The sequence below is a fragment of the Euphorbia lathyris genome, chromosome 2 (genome assembly GCF_963576675.1).
Source record: "Euphorbia lathyris chromosome 2, ddEupLath1.1, whole genome shotgun sequence".
NCBI classification, from domain to species: domain Eukaryota; kingdom Viridiplantae; phylum Streptophyta; class Magnoliopsida; order Malpighiales; family Euphorbiaceae; genus Euphorbia; species Euphorbia lathyris.
Window position 1 is genome coordinate 7,017,083 of NC_088911.1, and position 26,131 is coordinate 7,043,213.

At 31.1% G+C, this 26,131-nt stretch overlaps 1 protein-coding gene across 5 annotated transcripts; it reads right to left on the reverse strand.

Annotated features, from left to right (window-relative positions):
- Positions 1-1,419: 1,419 nt before the first annotated feature.
- On the reverse strand, positions 1,420-11,162 carry LOC136217456 (uncharacterized). Of its 5 annotated transcripts, none has more exons than XR_010683487.1 (6): positions 11,025-11,145; positions 9,095-9,267; positions 7,262-8,149; positions 5,405-5,526; positions 2,301-2,362; positions 1,420-1,690 (listed from the first exon to the last, which is right to left on the reverse strand). XR_010683487.1 is itself a non-coding variant. In XM_066004056.1 (5 exons), the coding sequence occupies exons 2-4, from the start codon at positions 9,253-9,255 to the stop codon at positions 5,424-5,426; spliced, it is 1,152 nt and encodes a 383-aa protein (XP_065860128.1). In that variant the 5' UTR covers positions 9,256-9,267; positions 11,041-11,145; the 3' UTR covers positions 1,421-1,690; positions 5,405-5,423. The 5 variants fall into 5 exon arrangements, 2 of the variants coding, with proteins under 2 accessions (XP_065860128.1, XP_065860127.1); XR_010683486.1 differs by having other exon boundaries at positions 1,421-1,690; positions 9,095-9,264; positions 11,041-11,162; XR_010683485.1 differs by having other exon boundaries at positions 1,421-1,690; positions 11,041-11,145.
- Between the last annotated feature and the right edge of the window lie 14,969 nt (positions 11,163-26,131).

The window sequence follows — 26,131 nt, forward strand, 5'->3', positions numbered from 1 at the left end:
TTTTTTTTTAACATTGAAAATGTTAAAATGGCCAATGGTGATCACAAAATGAACAAATCCGAAAATTAAAGTTATTTAAAACCATATTTCCAATAAAACCACTGTTTTTTTTAGAATTCTCTCTCCTAACTAAACAACAATAAAATGACCTCAAAATTAAAAAAAAAACCAAGAATTAAAGCTAATCAGAATATCATTTCTATCAATTATAACGGAGGGTTACCTACAATTATAATGATCACATATGTCAATAAAGTGTAAAGTTCAGTCTCTATAATGTTTGATTTTGAAATTCAAAATTCATAATGAAAATAAGCACAAAATTAAGGGGTCATAATTGTAATTTTATGCTTAAAAATATCTTTAATGTCAACGGTCAAGAGCAATTTTACCACCAACATCTAAAATTGTACAATTTTAATGTTGCCAGTTAAGAGTAAATTTGCCATAACATTGGTAAGTTGGTCAATTTCAGAAATAATTCATCAAATTGTTTTCTCTATCATTGATCTTATCATCTACACTTCAAATGTGCGTCATTTTTCATTGATAATTAGTAACAGATCACAAATACATTAATAAATATGAAAAAAAAATTAAAAATTATGTGTTTTGTATGAGTTGTATAAAAAACTTTAAATATTTCGTTGAATTTAAAAATATTAATCTCCTATTATTAAATTACAAAAAGTATAAAAATTACTTTTTTTTAGAACCAACTGATAAACAACAGGTGCAGATAAGGAACAAAATATTTATGTTTTATAATATTGACGTTAAAGATAAATGAATATTCGATAAATTAATAAATTCGACTAAATAATAATTTTCTCCAGTTCCATTAGACCAATGGGATAAAATGTTTAGCGATGAGATAATAATTTTGTTTTTATTTCAAATTTTATGCTTCACTTATATATATATATATATATATATATATATTCGGCACATTCTTCTCATTTTGAATAAGTAATTTTTGAAAGTCTCTACAACAAGAAAAGATTCTTTTATAGAAACATGTGGCATAACATTACTATTTTGGATCTTAATCACCATCATCTTTCATACCCATTAATAAATATAATGTACACAATAAAAATTATTTTATAAATTTATCGATAAATTAATAAAATATTCATTTATAGATAAATTAATAAAATAATAAATAAGTGGGAAGTTCTTTTCATAAACCAAGTGTTCATGATACTCAAGTCATAGGCTGGTGTGAATTTTAGAGTATCATTTTCTGCTTCATTCCTATCTCCAAAACCAAAACCTCCATGAACACTCTCAAACTCATCTCGCCTAGAACCCACATGTCCATTGAGAGTACCACCCAGTACCATCTTCTCATCCCTAAAAAACTGTTGCACCACTTCCTCTCCCAAAAAGCTTATCTTATAGAGGCATCTTGTAACCCCCTCACGAGGATCACATTATATCTCAACCAATATCAGTTATAGACATGCTTTCAATTCTCAATCATATAAACTTCAATCTCATATAAACTTTACATATTATACATAAAAGAAAGAATTTACAATTTACAATACCACGTTTAAGTCATTATCCTACATAGAGGATTTACAAAACAAAAGTACATCACAAGACTCCAAAATGCCTAGATGAGAATGGACTGACACTGCCGGTGCGACCTTAAGCAAGAAGAACTCCACCTAACCTGTAAAATCTGTTGGCAAGGGGTGAGCTGCCTACTCAATAAACATATTACGCATATATGTATATACAAAAGTAATGTAAAGAGCACAAATCAAAATATATCATCAGTACCAAGTTAGAATTTTCAATAGAAAGATATTCACTTGTTTCACTTAGTATAGTAATATTTATTTTAGAAATGCCTTGTTATACTTAGACAATATATATAAAATGGTCCTTGGGCCCAATCTGTATTCCGGCTCACTAAATTCGGAATACAATCATCTCTACGGAGGAGTTAAACTCAACTCTCATACGCATATACCTCAACACATGTGCTTCCGGCTCACAATATTCGGATAGCACTCTCAACTTGGACCATTTCACATATCCATCTAAGCAAGCTCATATTCATTTCTTATCCAACCATTATCCAGTTCAAGTATGTGCACAAGGCTCAACATGCCATATTTACTCGTAACATTGCAACATACTCAATCATATCACTTTCTTATCAATCATAACGTATCACAAACACTCAAACATTATTCACATCATTCACATCAGATTCAACAACATCTCACACTCAACAAGTTACAAGGCACAATACATCCAGACACATATATAAGCAATATGCTTACCGTCGCACTTGGTTCGATCTATTCAACACGATCGGGTGTGCGTTCAATTGCACCTTGCCCTCCTAATGTCACATAACATTTATACAATTAGCCTTAACATAAACTTAATGAAAATATAAACTAAGGAATGCTATATGAGTTACAAGACACTAATGCCACAAAGTTCATGCAATCTAATCCTTTTGTCTTAGATCATCACATGACCTACTTGCACACATTCTGCCATAACTTTCTCTATATGAATCCAAATGATCTGTTTCTTGAACCTACTGAAACTAGACATATATGGGTATAACATATCCAAAATTCATGTTAAGATCACTTCTACACAATATATGGCATGAAAATGATTTGCATCTACCATAATTCACTCAACCTAGCTCACACTAAACACAATGGATTGTCAAATCCTTTTACAGACATATACTTACAGTAGTTAGGAACACTTTTGTATAAAGAAACTTTCTCAAATTCGGACTCTAAGGTCCTCAAAATGCTACGTCAATATGGCTGCCTCACACGATATTCAATTTCGAGGCAGTCATGATCCATCTAGGTTTTCTTCCTCTATATATGGAATTAAAGTCCCATATTTTACAGAGGGTTTCATAACACATATAGGAACATATTTTATTCTTTATTTATCTTCAAATTCGAACAATATCAATATGAAAAACATGCTCCAAAATGACTGAAAGCAGTACCCTAGATTTCTGTTTAGGGCAGTTGATACATATCTTTCATTTGGACAGCCTAAAACCAATTCAAACAACACCAAAACTCAACAAACTCAATCACAACTCATCCACAACAAATCCTATGATCATACCTAGGTATTTCAGAATCTAAAACTCATAGAAAACAAGCTAAAACAACATACTAACCTTCAAGTTGTGTCTATCACCTAGTATGCTTCCTAACTTAATTTGTTTGGCTTGAAAAATGGAAGAAATTGGAAGAGTTTTGTTTGGAGAGTGTTAGGGTATGAAAAATGAGAGTTTGCTGAAGCTTTGGTCAAAATTGTGGCTGAATATCATAAGGATTGAGTCATATACATCCTTTTAAAAATGAAGAGGCATAATTTGTCTTACATATTGGGTGACATCATGCTTTGTGAGGTGCTTGCTCACAAAACTCATTTCCAGCCCTCCACAAGTATAATTTGATCAATTAAGGACATATTAATTCATTCATTTAAGTACTAACTCAATTAACCAATCGTTATATCTTAACGACACACTAATCGTCTACTAATCGAAATGATAATCGCATTATGCATACGAAACTTCCAATGCTAATGAGATGAATCTAAAATGTATGTATTCAATCATGAAAACATATATGAATGTGGGAAGATGTATATGTTAGGGTTTTAGGGATGTTACACATCTAATCCTATTTGTAGTGCATATGCACTTATGACATTCACAAAAAAAAAATGCATAAAATATTATTATGTTAGTAAAACAGTTGTTAACGACCTGACAAAATGCACGAAATTGCTTCAATTTATCGACAGACTTATTTGGAAAGTCTGATAGAACAGTCAAATAACGATTAAACCAGTATATTCAAATTTTCTGTTCGGTAAGGATAAAACTGATCCTATTTGGAAACATTGAGTATAAAATTTTACCACTTCACATGTTAGGAGTAAATCTACATTTTCCTAAGAACGATGGGGAAAATTTAGATTTTATCCCAAAAATTTAAAACAACGTGCAAAATCTTGCTTCCATTCCATTTCCTCCGCTCTAATTTCCAAGATTTAAAACAACCGACATAAATTTTTTCTTTAAATTCATATTTTTCTTTTTATGAATTTTATCTATATTCTCTATACATCTTTAAAATTTAATATATATATATATATATATAAAGAAGAGATCAGATGTGACAACTTTCTTATGGTGTGACAAGCCTTATGGTGTGAGAAGGAAATGAGATTGTAGCAATTTCGTAAATAAATGGAAATTCTAAAAAAACGCGCGGAGGCATCATGGTAATTTCACGGGCTTGTATAAATATCCCTCTAGAACCGGTTTTATGTAGCATTCTCATTTCTCGGTTTTTAGTCTCACGCCCTAAGTATTTCCGTTGGAACAATTTAAGATTGCTAGTGGAACAACATATGTATTTTGTTGGAACAGTATAAGTTTCCTAGTATAAATATCCCTCTGGAACCGATTTTATGTAGCATTCTCATTTCTCGGTTTTTAGTCTCACGCCCTAAGTATTTCTATTGGAACAATTTAAGATTGCTAGTGGAACAACATATGTATTCTGTTGGAACAGTATAAGCTTCCTAGTGGAACAATGTATGTATCATGTTGGAACAATAAATGTATTCCGTTGGAACAATATGTGATTCCTAGTAGAAGAATGTATATATTCTGTTGGATTGTACAATATAAGAATAATGTTGGAACAGAAAATAATATTAGTGTTTTTATTATAACAATATAAGATTCCTTTTTGGACAGAAAATAATATTAGTGTTTTTGTTCGGATTCCATATTTAATCTCAATACAGATTAGAAATTGATCTATAGTGCTGAAAACCTCGTTCAAATAACTCTCAAAAAATTGGTGAAGAAGCTAGATAATAAAATCGGCGATCTGTGTGAGTTGGGAAGAAGAAAATTGATCAATAATGGTGAAGAATGAAGGTTTGAATCGCGTTTTTTGTATGAGGGAGGAAGGAGGCGTGTTTCTGTTGGAATCGCGTTTTAGGTTAGCGTGTTTTTGTGTTGAGATTCCTTACCAAAACTATATAGTTTTATTATATCACACTATAAGCTCTTTGCCACACCATAAGCTCTTGTCACACCAGATCTCACCCCTATATATATATATATATATTCTCTATACATATTTTTCTCTTTCTAAACATTAAATTTGTCTCTCATAAAAGCACACCTAAATGACCTCAAATCTAAAAAGTTGAAGAGTTAGCTAAATTTGGCAAAGTTAACAAAAAAAAAAAATGAAAATTTTGCAAACCACATGATTGCGTTTGTAAAAAAAATACCACGTATACCCATCTGCAAATCCGTGAAATCACATGGCAACTATTTGTAATTAACCCTAAGAAGAAACAATACCTTAAGAAACATTTAGACATTATCTTGCACTAAAAACAGGTTCTGAATCTTGTTTCGGTTGCGTTCTTCTAGTGTATTTCAGCAACAAAGCTTCTGAAGAAAGACCAGGTACTTTTAGATCCCTGCAGAATAAATTCCATTGAGGAAACTTAGGTTCCTTTTGATGTCAAATCAAAGATTAAGAGAAAAATAAAGGATTATTTTGCCATTCACTCATAAAACATGTTTTTGTTTGTTTCATGATATTATTTTGTGACATTGATTAGAGATTTATAACAATCCATCACATTTAGTAGAATTTAGATGGAAATTAATTGATTTAGTTCAATTTAGACGGAAATTAGTGCGTGCTAAGGAGGCCTATTAAATCGTGCGGGAGGAGATGATTGCTTATCGAGTGGAAAAGAACTGATATTCTTCAAGGTTGTGGTAATGGAGAAACAAGTGATTTTCGAATATTGAAATCTTATATGAAAATTGAGGCAATTAAGCAGATTTGCAAAATATTATAAGAGTTGTGTTGCGATTAGCAATCATCAAACATAACATTTAACGAGTTTCTTACACACGCGCTAATTCCGTTTAGACCAAATGTAATTAATTGCTATACATCTAGAGTCGATGCCATAAAATAATAGGTTAAAGGTAAATACAAATATTTTTTTTATAGGTCAAAGTCTAAATAATACTTAAAAAAAAAAAGAAACAGAGATAAACTTGATAATATAAGGAAGCAACTTCGTTCTTACTTTCATTATAAACGATAATGGCCTTGAAGCATGTACAACAGCCAAGATTCGAAAATCTAATAGACTCTGATACCATGTTAAGAACCAATTTAGCTTATCTAAAAGTTTAAGCCTTTAGTTCAATTGGTTCCTTAATACTTAGAATATCATTTTCATCTCCTCTACAATAAAGGGTTACATATTCTATTGGAGTGATCATCTTGATTAACAATGAAAGCGAACATTATGTTAGTCGTGTCCGTTTCTTAAGTTCAGGAACCATAGTAAAAATAAAAGCAAAATTAAAGGTCAATGCCACAAAATACTAGATTAAGAGGCAAATGCAAACATTTCTTTATAGATCAAAATAGTGTTTTTTTTTTTAATATAGAGAAGCAACTTTGTTATTACTTTCATTATGGCTCCTGAACTTTAAAATCAGACATTATGGCCCTTGAACTTTGCACTTTACTAACGCAATGACTTTTTTTTTTTTAACGTTGACCAACTCAAAATAACTGATAATGGGGCTTGAAGCGTGTCAACAAGACCACCTTATCATGAGTTGAAATTTAATCAACAAATAAGATTGTCAAGATTCGAACACTCCACCACTTAGTCTAAAAGGCTTTGGCACCATGTCAAGGAACCAATTGAACTAAACAAAGCTAACCAATTGAACTAAAAAGTTTAAGTTGATAGTTAAGGCCGAACAATATCTTTTATATTAATTTATGACATACCCCCGCACGCAAATGCCCCTAGGCTTGAAGGGTGTACATCACAGCTCAACTATCATGTATTTTTAATTTCTCCAATTAATTAGATTGTCAGGATTCGAACCCTCAACCACTTGGTTTAAGAGACTTTGATACCATGTCAAGGAACCAATTTTCTTGACACTTAGAATATCATTTTCATCAGCTCTATAATAGAGAGAGTTATCTTCTATTAGAGTGGTCATATTGATCAACAATAAAAGGGAACGTTATGTTAGTAAAGTGCAAAGCTCCATAATGTTCGTTTTTTAAATTCAGAGACCATAATAAAAGTAAAAGCAAAGTTAAAGAGTCGCGAGTGTAATTTACCTGTCAAATTAAGGATTAAGAGAAAAAGAACAGAAAAGAACCTGATAAAAGGAAGCAAGTCCTTCCACTCCCATTTAGTTCTTTCTCTGAATAGTATAGAGAAACGCTCAGCAGGTGTTGAGGGTAATGAAGTGACACTAAATGCTCGAATCCATGTCTCAACACCAAGTTTCTCTGTTAAAACTTCACCTTCCAACATCTCAAAACTTGCCTCCATAGAATATGGAATCTCTTGTGACCATTCTTCCTTAAAATTTTCAAACTTTTTTTTGCCTTTTCTCAACACTTCTTTTGCAAAATGCACACAAACTCGCCTCTGTTCTAACTTCCACAAGCAGTCTCTATCCACCTTAGTACCATAAACATTCAAGCAATGAACGCTAAGTTTTTCAGGAATTTCATCTAATTCTAATGCTCTCACAACTTCATCTTCATTTAATGCATCTAATGACCAGTTTTTCCATAACGATTTTCGCAGTAGTTCCCTTAGAATTGTGTCCATGTATTTATCATCCACAATTCTCCAATAACCATCAATTTCTACAGCTGAAAGTGCCTGTAATCCACTTCTTAATTCATCATTACTTGCCTGAACTCTGTTAACAAGATCATCCCAGGTATACAATCCTTTTTTGTCTGTTTGATCATTCTCCGGTTGGTACGGGTTTTCTGAGAGAAGCAACTTGAGCTTGTCAAGCTTGGGGGAAACTTCAACCAGCTCCATATTACCAGGTGCAACCTTAATGACATGTGCTGCAAGATGTTGCTGATCATGAAGTTTGTCTTGGCAATCTTCAGAATTTAGGATGAAATGATCTGATTGAGGTATTAGGAATGAAGAATTTGATGTTCCAACAAATTTGATGGCATAAGTTTTTGATTGAGTGCAAAGAACTGCATCCTCATCTGGCTGACCTCTTAAAGTTACCCTAACAAAATAAAGCACCATAACAACAAGAAGCCACACTAAATCAAATCTTAGAGGATAATGAAAAGGGCTTAAAGCATTATTTATGTTTTTGTAATATTTATGTCCTCATTTATCAAAATCAATAAAATATGAATGAGTTTGGACAGAATTATCAGAGAGAACGAAGTTGAGGCTTTGATTGTACAAAGTGAGACCGAAAATTACAAAACAAGTGGCAAATAAAATTTCAACTTGAAATAATTTACAAAATAGGTGGCAACTAAAATCCAAACATGCAATACTCCCTCCGATCTCTAATAGATGTCGTTTAAGGTTTTTACCAAAACAAATAAGATATTAATTAGACTATTAAAACGATTAATTTACCCTCAATACTTTCTCCTAAAACTCTGGTTTCTATGTAAAAATTCTCATTTTTCTTAAATATTGCCGTAATTAGAATTATTTGCATTAATACTACACTCCCTCTTACCATAAATAAGGATAAATTTGAGGGCTTTTTTTTATCAAAAGTGCATTGATAATATAAAACATCATATAAAAAAACAAATTGATCCTAAAACTGCATCTATGGGAGTAATTTACACGAATACACTTGTTTTACAAATTTCAGTTCCAGTATGTACAATCAAAAGCTCAATTTCGCAATTAATGTTTATCTGTGATAGTTCAGTCCAAAGTGGATCACATTTATTGATTTTGATAGGGCAGAGGTAAATGTTACCATATCATAGGTCATGGTGTTATGTAAACACCAACATTTTTTATAGGTTAGGGGCTATATAATGCTTATGTTGCACGTACATTCCTCTTTAATAGCAGTTCTGTGCTTCGTGTGCTTTTTCATTTGAATGCTATTTTATGAAGGTTATGTTTTAAAAATAAAGTTTCCCATCGGTGCAATGCAACATAGTGCGTTAAGCCTAATGGAAGTGGTGTTTACCTTTGGTGAAATACATCAGGGAGGAGTTTCTCGTCAAGCTCAAGAAGCATTAGATCATCATGGATGCCAAAGAGAGGGTGATATGCAACATCAATTGAAGAATGTGGCAGAAGATTTAGCACTGCTTGTGCTCCACCATAACCAAGATCTGCTTGTTCCATAATTAATACCTACTAAAGGAGGGGAATAACTTAATTGTGGCACTTTGATCTATATCAATCATATGGAAAATAGCTAAATGAATCAATCAAATAATGGGAAAATTATACATTTAGGATAGTTTTCCAACTTATTTATATGAATAAGGTACATTTCAACTTATTTTCGATTTTGGGGTGAATTTTTTCACCCTGCCAGTCTTAATGGCGGACGTTTTTACATCCGCCACTTACAAAGGCGTGGAGTCAGAATTTTCTCACTCTGCATCATAATATGGGCATTTGCCCCTCATACGCCTTTATGGCAAGCGGATGCACAGTGTCTGCCTCCCATTTTATAATCGGAGTCAAAAGATTCTAAGTCGGCTCCTTTGAAAGTGGCGGATGTAAGAATGTCTGTCATTAATAGGGTTGCAAACGAGGCGTAGATTGTCTCCGGATGGAGATTCATCCCAACAGAGATGGAAAAGAATTTCCGTAGAGGCGGGACAAGAACCTCTCCCCACCCTACAGAGATCCCCAGGACCCTATCCCCATGTAGTTTATATGGATTTTTAGATGTTTATTTTTATATTTAGATCATTCTTATGTATTTTTATATTTGGTAGTTTAATATATTACTTGTGAATTATGATTCATGCATTTTCTGTATGGTTTATAGATTCAAATGTATTATATGACAAAATTTTAAATTTCACGGAAGGAAATGTTATTTAAATTTGAGAAATACGGAATGGGGATCCTAGTTCCCACAGAGACATGAATGAAACTATATTTTCTCCATTTTATAAATAGGGATAGGGATTCCCAATCCAAATGGGGACGGGGACGGGGATGGATAGGAGTGAGATCGGTTCAGTTCAATCTGGATCTTAAATAAAAAGTCAATGGTTCAATCAGAATCAGAATCTGAATCTTTTTATTTAGGTATTCACTCTTGTTCAAGAATCTACTACGACACATTTGCTCAATAATAGTGGAAATTTAAAAATCTATAGAATTGTACCTAATGTAAATCAACAGTACAATTCAGTTAGGTTCTAAAGAAAATTCAATTGTTCAATCCAACTCTAGATCTTTTTATTTGAGCATTCGGTCCGGTAAATTCAATTGCTCAATCCAACTCTAGATCTTTTTATTTGAGCATTCGGTCCGGTTCAAAAATCTCTAATATAAGTGCTCATCCCTGTCCACCTCCACAACGCCTATTTGCAACTCTAACCATTAAGACCAGCAGGGTGAACAAATTCACCCCAAACTCGGAAATAAGTTGAAATGAAAGCTACCCTATTCGTGTAAACAAGTTAAAAATCTACCTAAATGTGTCATTTCCCCTCCAATAATCCACATAACATTCATCAATTTACAAGCAGCCAGACTGTAGAAAGATATACAATCAAACACTAGACAATTTCAATTAACATTTAACCGGAAAAGTGGAACAAAACAGACAATTATCAAAGCAAACTTGCAAAAAATAATAGTTCATCTACATAATCTCTTGTCAAATTATCAAACAATGACAATGCCTATTCTATTCATTCCCCTATTAATCGTCACAAATTTGACATTTAGATTGGATTCGATATCGTTGAAATAAGTTCTTTTCAGACATCAGTAGAATCATGTTCAAGAGGTAATTTACTTTACTCTTATTGCATCCATGTTTTTAGTACAATAAACCCTAACTATCCAACTAGATGAATCAGATTTCTAAAATCTATGCTGAATAGAAAAGAAATGGCAAAAATAAATTGACGAAGAGAACTTACAGCAGCGAAATCTTACCTGACCTTAGGGATTGCTGCAGCTATGGTACTGGTACCGATTCAAACAAAGCCAAAGGATTCGGTGTATGCGCGCGCCATCTGCAATTTTCTTCCCGCCAATTTTGTGCCATGGGCTTCTAGAGATTACAACTATTATGGACTGGATATAAGATGAAACGTTTGGGCCGAAGTTGGACTGAAAGCCCTTGTTATGATATTTATGTATTTGACCCCATTTAAAATTGTATTTTATATTAAGGGAAATTTACATCAAAATTCAAATTTCAAAACTTATCTACAATTTTGTCAATAAGTAATTGGAATTATATCAAATATGAAAATACTATAACAGTTATGGCAGTTAAAGAGAATTCATTGTATTATTTTCACTTTCCCACGCCATTTTAATCTGTTACTTTGACATTTATAAAATAAAAATTTATACTTTTAACATATTAAAAATTAAATCACCACTATTGATAAAACAATAATATTGTTGTCATATATGATTATTATGTAAATAGCCCTTAAAATTATAATTAGTCAAAATTAATTCTCAATATGTCAGTATTTCCTATATATTATAAATTAAAAATTTTAAAACTCAACTTATAGATTTAAACCCTAAAAAATATATTTTACACCTTTAGTTTATAAATCATTTACGTGTTTGTGTATAAAGTGATGATTGTTAGGTGTTGTTTGATAAAACTGAAAATTAAATACTGAAAAAATAAGTACTGAATTTTAAATGTTGATATTATAAGTGTTGAAACTAGGATAAATAATTATAAGGTCCTTATGATTTTACTTAACACGCTAGTTAGTCCATCATATTATTATAAGGTCCTTAATTATTATCTTAATCAATTCTTTAGTCATTTCATTTGTTTTTGTAATGAAAGTCCAAAATTCTTCCTAAAATTTTTATCTTTTAATTTCAAATTTAATCTAATTAATTTTAATGAAATTTTTGAACTACATATACACTGAAATTAAAATACTTTGAAAAAATGTATTATTAGTTTTCTGTAATTTTTTTTCTTTATTTTTTAATATAATATCTTTAAACTAACATTAAATATTATTATAAATTTTTTATTATTTTTTAAAACTCATATATTTTTTTCTTCATTTGTAAAATTTATTAGAATTGTAAAAAAAATTTACAATGATAGTCTTACTCCTATTTTAATAATTTTTGAAATATTTTTCATTCATTTGTTAGTCAATAAATTTTATGTTATTAATTTAAAATTCTATAATTATATAAAAATTAATAAATCAATTACTTTATATTGGAGTTTATATTGGAGAGATTATGATTATGCAGGAAAAAAGAGACAAAAATATAAAATAAGGAAAATAAATGTTTTATTATTAAAACATAAAGTAACGGGTAATTTTGGTATTTTAAAGTTTATTTAGTATAGTTTGACTATTGAGTATTGACCCAAACATAAGGACTAAGGAGTTAACAAAAACAAAAATTGAAGGATTATATAATTATTTCTAAAAACGTAGGGACTATTTAGTATATTAGGTAAAAATGGAGGGACCTTATAATTATTTACCCTTGAAACTATTACATGATACAACTGTTTGATAAATGATAACCGTGTATCTGAATCTTGTCCACGTATCTGAGCTACTGCTTGGACCTTCCTCATATCGACATGTGAAACATAACCAAAGTTAGAGGTGGGTCGGAATCCGGTGAACCTGCTCTGATGCCTAAATCATCTACTGATTTAGGAAGGGTTGAAGAGTATGAACTAATTGTGAGATAATAGTTACCGTACCATAGTCTGTGACAAGTACATGTCTATATATGGTTCAGGCCGAAACCTTCATCAACTAGGAGTCCTTTTGAGCTTAGGATCTCCTTCTCCTGAAAGAGTCTTGTCGTCCTTTTGTCATATTGAGCTCTAGTTATTCTCAAATATTCTCTTATATGGGAACTAAAGCTTATAAGATTTCCTTTAGGCATGTTCTATCTCACATGATGTGTTTGTATAAAGGGCCATAATATTATCGTGAGTACGTTGTCATTTTATATGATATCAATAAATATAAAAATAAGTACTGAATATAAAAATATTAATTGGTAAAGTTTAACTTAAAATTTTAAGTTAAATATTTTAATAAGTGATTTTTAACATAATTAAATAATTTAAGTGATGGATAAATAAGTTATCAAACACATTTAAATTAAATAAGTGTTTAATATTTTAATTTAAATCATTAAATGGCTTATCCAACAGAATTTTATTCCCACTCATTCTGTTTTTAGGGATTGAAAAATAAGTTTTGAAATATAACGAAGATGAATAGTTTTATATTATTTAATAGGATAATTACTAATCTAACCCATTTGAAGGGGTCCATTCAGGGGTGGAGCCAGGGGGGTAGAGGAGGGTTTCCCGACCCTCCGGAACACCCTTGACGAACTGTGGTTTAGTCCCAAGCAGCCCCCAAAATAGTTAAAATTAGTACTTATAATGTAGAATGTGATTATATCACATAAAACTAAGTTTGCATAGTTGGTTGTAGTGATTATTAAAGGAATCTCTACATTCAATTAGTTTTATGTTCAAATCTCCCTCTCTTCACTTTTTATCCCATTTTAATTTTTTCCCTTAAACCTCATTCTCCTTAAAAAATATCAATATTAAGTATCGTTTTTAATCATTCTTAACCTTATTCTCCTTTATTATTTTTAATTGTATTTTTTTAGTTACAAAATTCATGACCGAGAAGACAATTTGATGAATGATTTCTCCACTTTTTATCCCATTTTAATTTTTTCCCTTAAACCTCATTCTCCTTAAAAAACATCAATATTAAGTATCATTTTTAATCATTATTAACCTTATTCTCCTTTATTATTTTTAATTGTATTTTTTTTAGTTACAAAATTCATGACCGAGAAGACAATTTGATGAATGATTTCTCCAATTGACCAAACTTGTCAACGTTAGGGATAAAATTGCTCTTGGCTACCAACGTTAAGGGTAAAATTGCACCATTTTAGACGTTAGGGGTAAAATTGTTCTTAGGTATAAACATTAGAGTATTTTTGCATATTATCATTACTTTATATTGAATCTCAGTTGTTTTGTACCTTAATGTTTCCAATTATGATCAAATTTACCCTTATATTATTAAAAATTTGAAAATTTTGATTTGACTACTAAGACTTAATTCGTTATTAAAGAAAAAAAAATCTTCATGAAATGGAGCCCTTCCGGACTTTGAGCTCTGGCTCCGCCACTGGGTCCATTAACATATTTGATACACTTCTTTTCTATTTTACCAAATTAGACAATTTTATCTATTCTGGACAAAAATACCCTAACCTCCTTCTCTTTTTCATTTCTTTCAAATTCTTACAATAAAATTCAATAATTCAACCTAAGATCTAAGCATATTCATACATTATTCAAGTTCATGTAAGTATTCTTTCTTCATTTTATATACACATTATTCAAGTATACATTGGTTAGTTGAATGCTTTCTCGTTGAATCCGTCATTTCCAATTTCCTCCATTCCGTATACATTTGTCGCATTTGCGACGACAGTTAGGAGCAATGTTGTCGCAAATGCGATAGGAACAATTTGGTCACAAATGCGATAACGCTAGTCACAAACACGAATCGTTTATCGCAAATGCGACAGGAGCAATTGTCGTCACAAATGCGACAAATATATGCAACATATCGATAAAAATGGAGGAAATTGGAAATGATGGGTTTAACGAGAAAGCATTCAATTAACCAACTGAGTACTTGAGTAACGTGTATGTAAAATGAAAAACAAATAAGATGGAGAAGGGAATGAAAGAGAGAAGATGAAACGAAGAGAGGGCGAAGAAGACGTTTGAGAGTCTGAGGAAGAATGTGAACTGAAACAAGGGTAGTTAGATCTGTAAAATAGAAGAAAAGTATAAAATATATTAATGAACCCTCAGATTGGTTAAATGAGTAATTAGCCTATTTAATATTACAAATTCAGCAATGATATCGATAATATTATAATTATAGATAATTGAAGGTATAACACTTTTTTTTTACGAAAGGTATAGCACTCAAAATGATATCTAAACTAAAACTTAAACTATCAAAATCAATTAAGTCTATGAATTACGCAAAAATTATTAACTGAGTTTTTATATTATCTTAAAATCAGAAACTGCGACTATTTGATATGAACTCTCAAAATGGATTTGGAAAAGAGAGTTTGAAACTGTTCAATCGAATGATTTTCGATAATGGCTCAATTAATGATTTTTTCTTAGAATGAGAATTCAATTGATGATTTTTATTTAATTTAGGGACCTGATTAATGATTTTGAAAGTTTAAGATCCTAATTGACTTTGAAACTTTAGTTTGGGGATCCAAATAAGTATTATGGCATAACTGAAAGAGCAACAATATCTATTTTAATATAGGCTTAATACATCATTTGCCCCCTGAACTTGTCCAAAAAGCTTGATTGACCCTCTGAACTTTCTAAGTGTCCCGATAGCTCCCTAAACTTGCATAAAATGTTCAGTTAGCCCCTTGAACTTGCGTAAAAGTAATCAATTGATCACTCGGTCACAAAAAAGTAAGTTAAATGCGGAAGATGTATTCCACGTATCTTAGAATATTATTACATAATTAAAAAATAAATTAAAAATGAAGTTATTACTTGCTCAACTATACAACTTGTCTTCTCTAATATTAGAATTATATACTCCGATTTTGGTCGTTTTACATTTTTTAAGACTTGCACAATACATCTTCCACATTTAACTTACTTTTTTACGACCGAGTGATCAATTGATTATATTTTATGCAAGTTCAGAGGGCTAACTGAACATTTTATGTAAGTTCAGGGGGCTATCGAGATACTTTAAAAATTTAGAGAGCCAATCAAACTTGTTGGACAAGTTCACGGAGCAAATGATGTATTAAGCCTTTAATATATATTATAGATAGACCATGACAAAAGATAGACCATGTGAAACTTTATCCTACATCTGTCCCTACCTGTTGCCGACTATAAAAGTTGAATCTTTTTGTTTTGAAAATATAAGAAAAGTTGAGAAAAGAAGGCAAGGAAGGGCCCAAGTAAACTAAGTTGGCATAAATTACTATTAGGCTCTCGATGAATCAAGGCCGGTCCTGATATTTTATAAACTCCAAATGAAATAAAAAATAAGGACTCTCGATAATGGGGGATAAGCTTCATCATCAAGAGAGAAACAATCCGGATTATTAGCTAAGGTCTTTAAATAACCGTTCAGTGATAAATAGATATGTTCATGAGCTGGGTCGGATTGAATTTGGGTTCAACGGGTTTTTGTCTAAAAATGTTCAGTCCAAGCTCAGTCCAGCCCGCTATTAATTTAGACGGACTCAGACGGGCTGAGCTCGGGTTCAAAAATTAAACCTCAAATCCAGTCCATATAAGTTACCTAAATATATATGTATAATTTTTAATAATAAAAAATTAAATTAATACTTAAAAATAAATATTAATATATAAATTTATTAATTAATGTTAATAGATGGGCCGGGCTGGACCGGTCCGTGCTATTTTTATAAATTTCAAATCTGTCCAAAAAAGAAGCGGGCTTTAACGGGCCTGAGCCGGACGAGTACCCAGATCCGTGAAAAGTCTAGTGATAAAGAAGGTAGGGTTGCAGAAACAACCAGGAGGTTTGCCTAGGAGCAGCCACCCTTAAACGTAAAATTTGAAAATATATACCTATAAATAATAAATAATAAATATTTCATTAATTATTGTACGGCAAATGTTATTACGGTCACTAAATTTTTTTGGTTTGTACAAAATCAAAAAAAATATTTCACAATTTCTTTAGATTAACCCCCATCTTGCATTCAAAAAACCAATTAGATCACTTTTATATCTAAAATATTAATTATTTAGACCATTTAAAGCCTAAATAACATATATGTAGTGTACCTATTTTTTTTGGTCCCCTCCAGTTCTGAACCCTAGGTCGGCGCACTCCTGGCCTAGGTTTAAGACTGGCCCTACTCTTGATATATTTAAAGTTTTATCATTTGACCATTGATTTATTATTTGGTTATATTTGATCCTTAATCTATTCCAAGTGGTGAAGTTTCACCAAATTTAAACGGATACTTGACAAACTCGTTATCCCCGATGATTTTTTTTTTTTTATAAATGGACTTAATACGTGACATGTTTTAAGTTTTTTTAGATATATTTTCTTATATGTAAATAATTAAGTAGATTAAGAAAAAAGAAAAAAATAAAAAATAAATTAATAAATTAAGTGGATTGATAAATACCGTCTCCTAATTACTTATCACCGCCTCCATTTTGACGTTTTTGCTTTTGTCATTTTTTTTCTATCAAAACTTATCATTCTCTCTAATCTCTCCAAAAATCACAAACCCCTACACGAGAATCATAGCGAAAAATTACGGCAAATTTATTGGAAAAATATACGTTTTTTTTTTGTTAAATTTTCATCCAAATTGGAGATGGAACTCATCATCCGCCTACTAGGCGGGTGAATTTTCCGCCTGCCCAAAAGGCAGGCAGGATTTTCTCCCGCCGAGGCTAAATACGAGTATGAAAAAAATTCTAAATCGTCAATTTCTGGAGTTCTCTGGTCCATTTTTTACCTCGTCTTCGAAATCGTCCATTTCTGAAATTCTCAAGTCCATTTTTTTTTAGAATTTCGGTTTTACTCGGGAAATAGAAAGAATTTTCATTTTTTGATCAAAATAAAATGAGAAGGGCAAATTTGTCAAATAAGAGATGGTGATAAGCAAAACAGGGACAGTAAATATCGCTACGTGTTAAAAAGATAACGATGATACATAAAAGATCGAAATATAACCAAATAATAAGTTAGGGCTGAAATAATAAAACTATAAATAAGTCAAAATCAAATGTCCCTTTAAGCCAACTAAGTTTGAACAAAGATCTACTGACAGTACACGTAGATTATTATTTGTCCATATGATGTGTGACATCTACCTGGTACCTAAAATAAATTCCCATCTACTTTTATTTTAGTACCTGCCTATTATTAATTTTTTTAGGATAGAGTAAAAAAAAATCCCGTGTTTCACGCTTTGTCAAATATGTATATGTGGATTTTTTTAACGGAAATTCATGTTTTCTCGTTTGATTAAAAGCAATGATTTTTTTAGTACACATTGATCGTTAACAATTTCAAAATGAAAAATTTAAGAATTATAATTTATTATCCTAACATGTATATGTTTTGCATCTCATATCCATTCCATTTAATTTATGGCTAGGATGAGCAAAAAGTCCAATAACCGATGACCAAATCGATAACCGAATCGAAATTCTTGTTTGGTTCGGTTGTCAAATTTTCCTTGTTCGGTATTCGGTTATCGGTTCGGTTATTCCAGAAAAAAATATTGGTTTAACCGAAAACCGAACTAAATATATATTAATAAACATAATATAATTTTACTTATTTATTTGTTTTTCATACTTTAATTTGTACGAGAAATCCCAAAATTTTAGTTTTAAACATTATTGAATTAATTTGTAATATATAAGGTATTTGGTTAATTGAATTTGAAATTGCAAATTCTAAATTAATGAAGTTTAAATTTCATAATGTATAACATTTTAAATATTTAAGTTAAAAATATAAAAATTTCGGTTATTTGGTTGGCAACCGAACCGAACCAAAAAAAATCGGTTTGGTCAATTTTGGTTATTTTAGTTATTTGGTACGGTTCGGTTTTTAAAACTATACAAAATTCGGTTCGGTTAACCGATAATTCAGTTCGGTTATAACCGAACCGAACCAAACCGATGCTCACCCGTTTACCCAATAAGAATCAATAAATAAAACAAAAGGCATTACAAATTTAACAAAGTATAAATTTAATAAATCATCCATCTAAAAATTGAACAAATTGAACCTTAGTTAATAAAAATAAAGTAGTTTAGTGGTATCATTTAACGGTCGAATAACAAAAGGTTGGTAATAAAGTAGCTTAGTGGTATCATTTAACGGTTGAATAACAAAAGATTAGTGTTCAAATCTCACATCTAAAACACAGTAATATTTTTTATTATATAAAAGAGTTATAACGGATAACAGGTACCAGATACAGTGGCGGAACCAGGACTCCGAATGACCCGGGGCTCAAACATATTAATAAAAAAAAAATTAAAGTCCAGTAACGGGCTGGGCAAAATTTTTTTAGCCTCCAACGCATTAAAATTGTAAAAATGTTACTACCTCCGTTTCATATTACATGTCTTTTTAGAGATTTTTTTTGTTTCATATTACATGTTAACCGTAGGTTCCTGTGGGGGGAAGCTGCGGAGGGCAAGAAGATCCATCTTGTGCCTTGGAGTGAGGTTTGCCAGCCTAAAGATTCTGGGGGTCTGGGTATTAGGAAAGCAAAGGACAATAATAAAGTTTTATTAATGAAACTCCTTTGGCGTATGTGGCAAAACCGCTCTTCTCTTTGGGTTCGCCTCCTTTGTGGTAAGTATCGGAAAGACAAAATCTTCGGGGCCCGAAAGAGAGAGTTGCTAATTGTTCCTTTCTCTGGAAAGGACTTAGTGCTGTGTTTGATGAGTTCTGCTCGGGAGTTGGCCTGGAGGTGGGGAATGGTATACGCAACTGGAGGATTGCCGATGTGGTTGACTCGGAAGGGGACTGAATCTGGTCAAAGTTTGATACTTTCTTTAGCCTTGAGACTCTCCTTAGAATGCGGGGAGTGAAGGTGAGTAATCAAGAGGAAGACTTGGATAGGCACTGCTGGGCGCTGACTAACAATGAAGTTTATTCTTGCAAATCGACCTTTGAAGCTTTCTCTCTCTTTAGATCTGATCCTCCCTCGGATGTGTGGAAGTCGATTTGGACCCTTAAAGTTCCTTTCCGTATTAGGAGTTTCCTTTGGCTGGGCGTTAAGGACAGGCTTCTTACTAATTCGGATAGGCATAGAAGGCACTTGGCTGATTCTGGAGCTTGCAGTAGATGCAGAGGCCATGTTGAGACTTTGTGCCATGCTCTTAGAGATTGCTCTAATAGTAAAGAGGTTTGGAGGAAAATTCTCCCACACCATATTTTCTCTTCCTTCATGGCACATTCTGAGGTCGACTGGTTCTCTGATGGTGTTAGAGGAAAGTTGCTTCCATACATGGAGCATGGTGACATTTTCTTTGCTATTATCTGTCACCAAGTTTGGAAATGGAGAAACGAAGAGATTTTTGGAGATAAAACTATTTTTATGACAAACTTAGCTGATTTCTTCTCGAAAAAACTTTTCTCTATTATCGATAGTTTCAAAGGAGAGTCCCTTGCCAGAGCCTCTCAGTGTTGTGATGTCCATCTCGTGGGATGGAGCAGGCCAAGAGAGGGGGTTGTGAAGCTGAATACTGATGGTTCCTGCCTCAGTAACGGTAAGATTGCGGCTGGAGGTGTGCTTAGAGATGCAGGGGGCGCCTGGCTTTCTGGGTTCTCCCAGAATTTAGGGTTGGGTTCTTCCTTTTCTGCGGAGCTCTGGGCTATTCTTACTGGAATCAATCTTGCTAAAAGGCTGGGTGTTAAGAGGCTCTCTGTGGAGTCTGATAATTTGGAAGCACTCAAAATGATTTCTGAGAATCATTCTATGGGTCTTAACAGTCGCAACCTCATCAAAGCTATTAAAAGGCTTTGCTCCTCCTTTGAGTTCGTAGAGTTCTGACACATTTTTAGAGAGCAGAATCGTGTTGCTGATCGCTTGGCGGCGGCGGGCCATGAAGGGACGTTAGGCGTTACTACCCTTCCTGTTTCCCCTAGTTTCATCTCTCCTCTTCTCTTAGAAGATAGGATTGGGGTTAGCTTCCCTAGGCTAATTCCTGGGTAGTTTGTTGTTGTTCGTTTTTCTTTTCCTTTTCTACCAAAAAAAATAAATAAATATTGGAATCAATAAATAAGGGATAACAACGTCTTTTTTCCAATATCCTTAATTTCTATACAATTCTCTAAAAAGACATGTAATATGAAACGGATGAAGTATCATTTTTTTTTAGAAACTAGCATTGAACTAATTGAATATTAAATATGTTTATTTTTTTTTAATGATAAAAGACATATTAAAAATGAATTCAAAAGTGTTATGAAAATAAAAATAAAGAGTCCATTTAAAAATAAAAACTTTTTAAAAGAAAATGAGGTTGAAGAGAATGGAACACAAGATCTCTTAAATAAAAGCAAACATCCTTAACCATCTCATCTACATTTAAACATTGATATAATACTACATAGAGTCAATATAATTCTCTCCAAAATATTACGAGACACCATTACTAAAAAAAAAATTTCTCAATTCTCGGGCGGCCGGACGGGGCTGAAGTCCCCCAACCCTCCTGGTTCCGCCCCTGACCAGATACCCTGGAAGGTATTCTCATATCCGTCCTATTAACCTAACGGGTAATATTTTTGATCTCATATCCGTTTTGTACCTTTTTATATAGGATACAAGTAATTTCATTAGGATCAGGTAATGCCGAATATCTACAGATTTGAGTACATGTTACCCTCCCTAGAGACTCTTAATGACACTTTAAGCCTTTTCCATTTGGAGGGTCAAAAATTACGCGGTAGTAGGTTGGGTGGAAGTTCAAAATATTTAATTTTGTGGCTATAAAATTTAATTAAGTAGGTACCTACTTTTTATTACGTGTCAACTTCTTATTGATTACCACGTGATTCCGAAGACATTTAAAAAGAGCAATACGACTTCTTTACGTGCACTTTTCTTATTCCTTATTCTTCTCTTATTGAAAACTAACACCTCATAATTAATTAATTCCTTATTCAATTCTATTTCTATGTAAAAAAATAAAGATGGAACCTCTTTGTTGCGGCTTTTTAGTAGCGTTTTTATATTTCGGGTCCATTTTCGTTTGGGGTTAATGCATTGTTTGTTACTGAATTTTACTCATTTTAACATTATAGCTACTGAACTTCAATTTTTAACGGTATGACTACTGAACTTTACATTTTTTAACACTGGTGGTCACTTAACGCCTCGAAACGATCGTTGACAGTCTCAAAATAAATAATTCGAAGAGTTAATGATATTCTAAGGAACTTTAATTCTTGAACTTTTTTTGTTTTGAGGTTATTTAGGTATTGTTTGGTTAGGAGAGATAGTGAATTTTTAGAGAAAGAAAGCTCCAAAAAATGTGATGTTGGAAAATAAAAAATGTGGTTTCATGGTAAATGTCGTTCTGAACAACTTTAATTGTTGAATATTTTCATTTTGAGATCGTTGATAGTCATTTTGAGGAGTTAGTTAAAGTTGAGTGGTTACCGATGTTAAAAAGTATAAAGTTCAGTGGTCATGCCGTTAAGAATTGAAGTTCAATAGCCACAATGTTAAAATGAGCAAAGTTCAGTGGCCATGGGTGTAATTACCCCCAACTTTTTTTAGCAGTGTTTTTGTGTTTCTGTGTCCTATTTTTTATTTTGTATCTATGTATGTATTCATTAGGAGTTAATGCACTGATGGTCGCTGAATTTACATGTTGTCTTAAAATTATCACTCAATTCAATTTGTGTCAATAATCATCTCAATTAGGCCATTATGGCGATTGCAATGGTTAAAAGGTATCAGAATAATGTTATGACTGACTCGTTAGCATGAGTCAACTCAGATTTTTAACCGAAACGACATGCGGCAGCCACAAGTTGATTATTTTTATGAAAAAAGTTAATTATTTTTTTCATAAAAATAATCGACACGTGGCTGCCAGGTGGCATACGTGGATGTCAAGTGTCGTTTCGGTCAGAGATCTAAGTTGACTCATGCTGATGTGTCACTTATGTCACCATTCCGATCACTTTTAATTATTGAAATCGTCGGAGTGACATGTTGAGTGATTTTATTGAGATAAGTTGAAGTTGAGTGACATTTTTAAGATAACCATGTAAGTTCAGTGACCAATAATGCATTTAATATGTATTCGTTTCGTTTGAAACAATATTTTAAAAACCAAATCAGAAATTGAACTATATAATATATATAAAAAGATATATAATAAACCTATATTTCCATAGGTGATATTTGATCCATGTTGAATGGAAAACTAACCGATTTGTTAAATTGTTTGGACACATAACAATTTTTGACACGTAACATGTAAATCTAACCAATTTTTTTTTCTCTATAGACTTAATATATAGGTAAATAAAAAAAAATCAATTTCTTATTTATTCACATATTAAATCTATATGGAAAAACTTTAAATTAATTGCAACCGTATATATATCACATATCAAAAATTGTATAATGTGCCAAAAAAATTTAACGAATCAGTTTTTCATCCAAAATGGGTTAAATGGCTCATATTATAATACTTAAAGGGACAAATGTTACCAAACAATACTACAAGCGGCAAATAACAAAATTTGAGATAACACATAAGCTAAATATATGTTTAATCCATAAATTTCATTCAATCAACATAAAAATTCATAAGTGTTGGTCAAGACCTAAACTTAGTAGTCAAGAAACTCTCGCCTTCTTCATTCAATTTTGGGTTTTTTCGGTTTATAGACAAAATATAAGTTCTTTATTTGCTTTTTCTTTATCGGGTAGATTTGGTAGTTTCTTCTTTATTTGTAATTTTTTTTGTTCTTTCTCTCTTTATTTGTGGTTGTGGTATGTCTCTTTATATGAGCGGTTGTCATCCGTCTCCCTATATGGATGTTATCATGTTTTCGTTCATGTAAAAACACGAGTTTTACTTCTAGCACATTGAAAAATCATAAAATAGATAGTGCATTTCTCGCTGTTGTGGCAAAAATAGTTATAAGCAATGTCTATTATTGCTCTATCATGATCTACAATATTGAAGATGTAAATGCAAATTTCTTTGATGTATTTATGGATTGTAACAATTACTTTTATCGTCTTTTATCGTTAAGATGTACTATTTTTCCTTTGGAAAAAACATAAAAGTTCATAAAAAATAATAATTTGATGTGATATTCAAGATTAAAATTAAATTAATATATGATTCAACATTATAATAAACGCAAATCACGTTTTTTTTTTAAATTAATCAAATTTCATCATTATAAAGATGGGAGGAATTTTAGTTTTATAACACTAAATAATATTTAATTCATTATACATATATATATATATATATATATATATATATATATATATATATATTATCCGCAATAAACATAAACTGAAAGTTAGATTAGTAGTGAGGTATAAATATTCTCTTGTATATCAACCATTTTCTTTATTATATTATATATGGATAAAAACAAATCGAATCAGATCGCTTAAAACCAGTTCAAATGGATTATGATTAACCTGGTAAGTTTGAGCGATTTTATCCGATTTTTAAAGACATAAAAATTTAGCATCAAATGGACCGGGTACATTACTGGTTCGTAGTCGAACTGACTGGTCCGATTTTTAAAACAATGGTTTAAAAGATATTTTATGAAAGTTATGTTTTAGAAATAACGTTTTTGGTATTTATTTTTATATCCGTGCAACATTGCTTTAACTTGATAAAACAAACTGATTGATCTCCTACTAGAGACACGTCTCATCATTAGTTTCATTGACTTATACTTAAAGTTATACATTGACTCACTTAATCACGATTAGCACTGAGCTATAAATTGTGAGGCGACTGCTTAAGGTCTATTAACTAACGAGACCCAAATTTCTTAAGTTTTTTTTAGCAATGAAGAACATACAAACGAGTGAAGTGCTTAAATGAATAATGCGATTTATATTATTGAAATTTTGTAATTTCATTCAATGTAATAATACGTATCAATGAAATTGTGGTTTTTTTTTTTATTAAGGATTATTTGTTTAAAATTTTAGAATACATGTATAAAAAGGGTCCAAATTTATTTTGTCAATTATAAAAGATTAAGAGAGACTATCTCTGAATTTACTTAAAGTAATATATAGTCCCTAAGATCTGTTTGATAATGATTTTTAACACTTAAAGTTAAGGGAAAAGTACGAAAAAAATGCTTGTGGTTTGTCCAATTTGCAAATAGAGGCATGTGGTTTAAAAGTTCACAAATAAAGGTTTATAACAAAGTATTACAATTACACATTTAAGTTCTAATTACAAACAAAGACATTTTTATCTTAAAAAAAATATACTTACATATCAAAAAAACATAACCCCCGAAAAAAACAAATTTCTAAATCGAAACAATAAATAGTATGGTCGAATTTTACGTTTTTTACTAATCTGACAGTTTATGAATTAAATTGATATTTAAGTTCATTTTTCACAGTTGCGATTTGATTTTGGGATCTGTATTTTGTTAATATATAAATATAATTGAAAAAAAATTAAAAAATGCTCTTATTGTCGTCGATTACTTAAAAGTTTAATTTTAAATACCTTGTTTTGTAAAAAAACATACCACATACCTCTATTTGCAAACTTTTAAACCACGGACCTCTATTTGTAAATAAGGTAAACCACAAGCATTTTTTTCGTACTTTGCTCTAAAGTTAATACATTAAATATTTATTGATTTTAAATTTGTTTGATAACATAACTTAAATATTTCAGTTAAGGTTCAAAATAAAAAAATTAACTTACAATTTTAAGTTATACATTATCAACTAATTTTTTAAATTCAATACTTATTTTTAGAATTTATTAAATGGTTATACTATCATTTAATACTTTTAGTATTTATAATATTTAACACTTAAATTAAATATTTATTTTTCAGCATTTAAATTTAAGTTTTTATCAAACACCACCTTAATTAAAGTGATACACAATTTAATTTACTCAAATCTCTTCGTATGCTTCTACGATAAAATATAAAATTAATTATATTATATTAAACAAGTTTAAAAAAAAGGCAAAAAAATGGTTTGCTTTATTTGCAAACATAGATGTGTTTAAAAAAATTTAAACATTTTTTTATAAAATAAAATATTTTAAATTACATTGTTAATTAAAATGACAATTAAGAGTTTTTTTTTAGTTTTTTTTATTTAAATTACATTTAGATATTGACAAAATATAGACCCAAATCGAATTGCGAGATGTAAAATAAGCTTA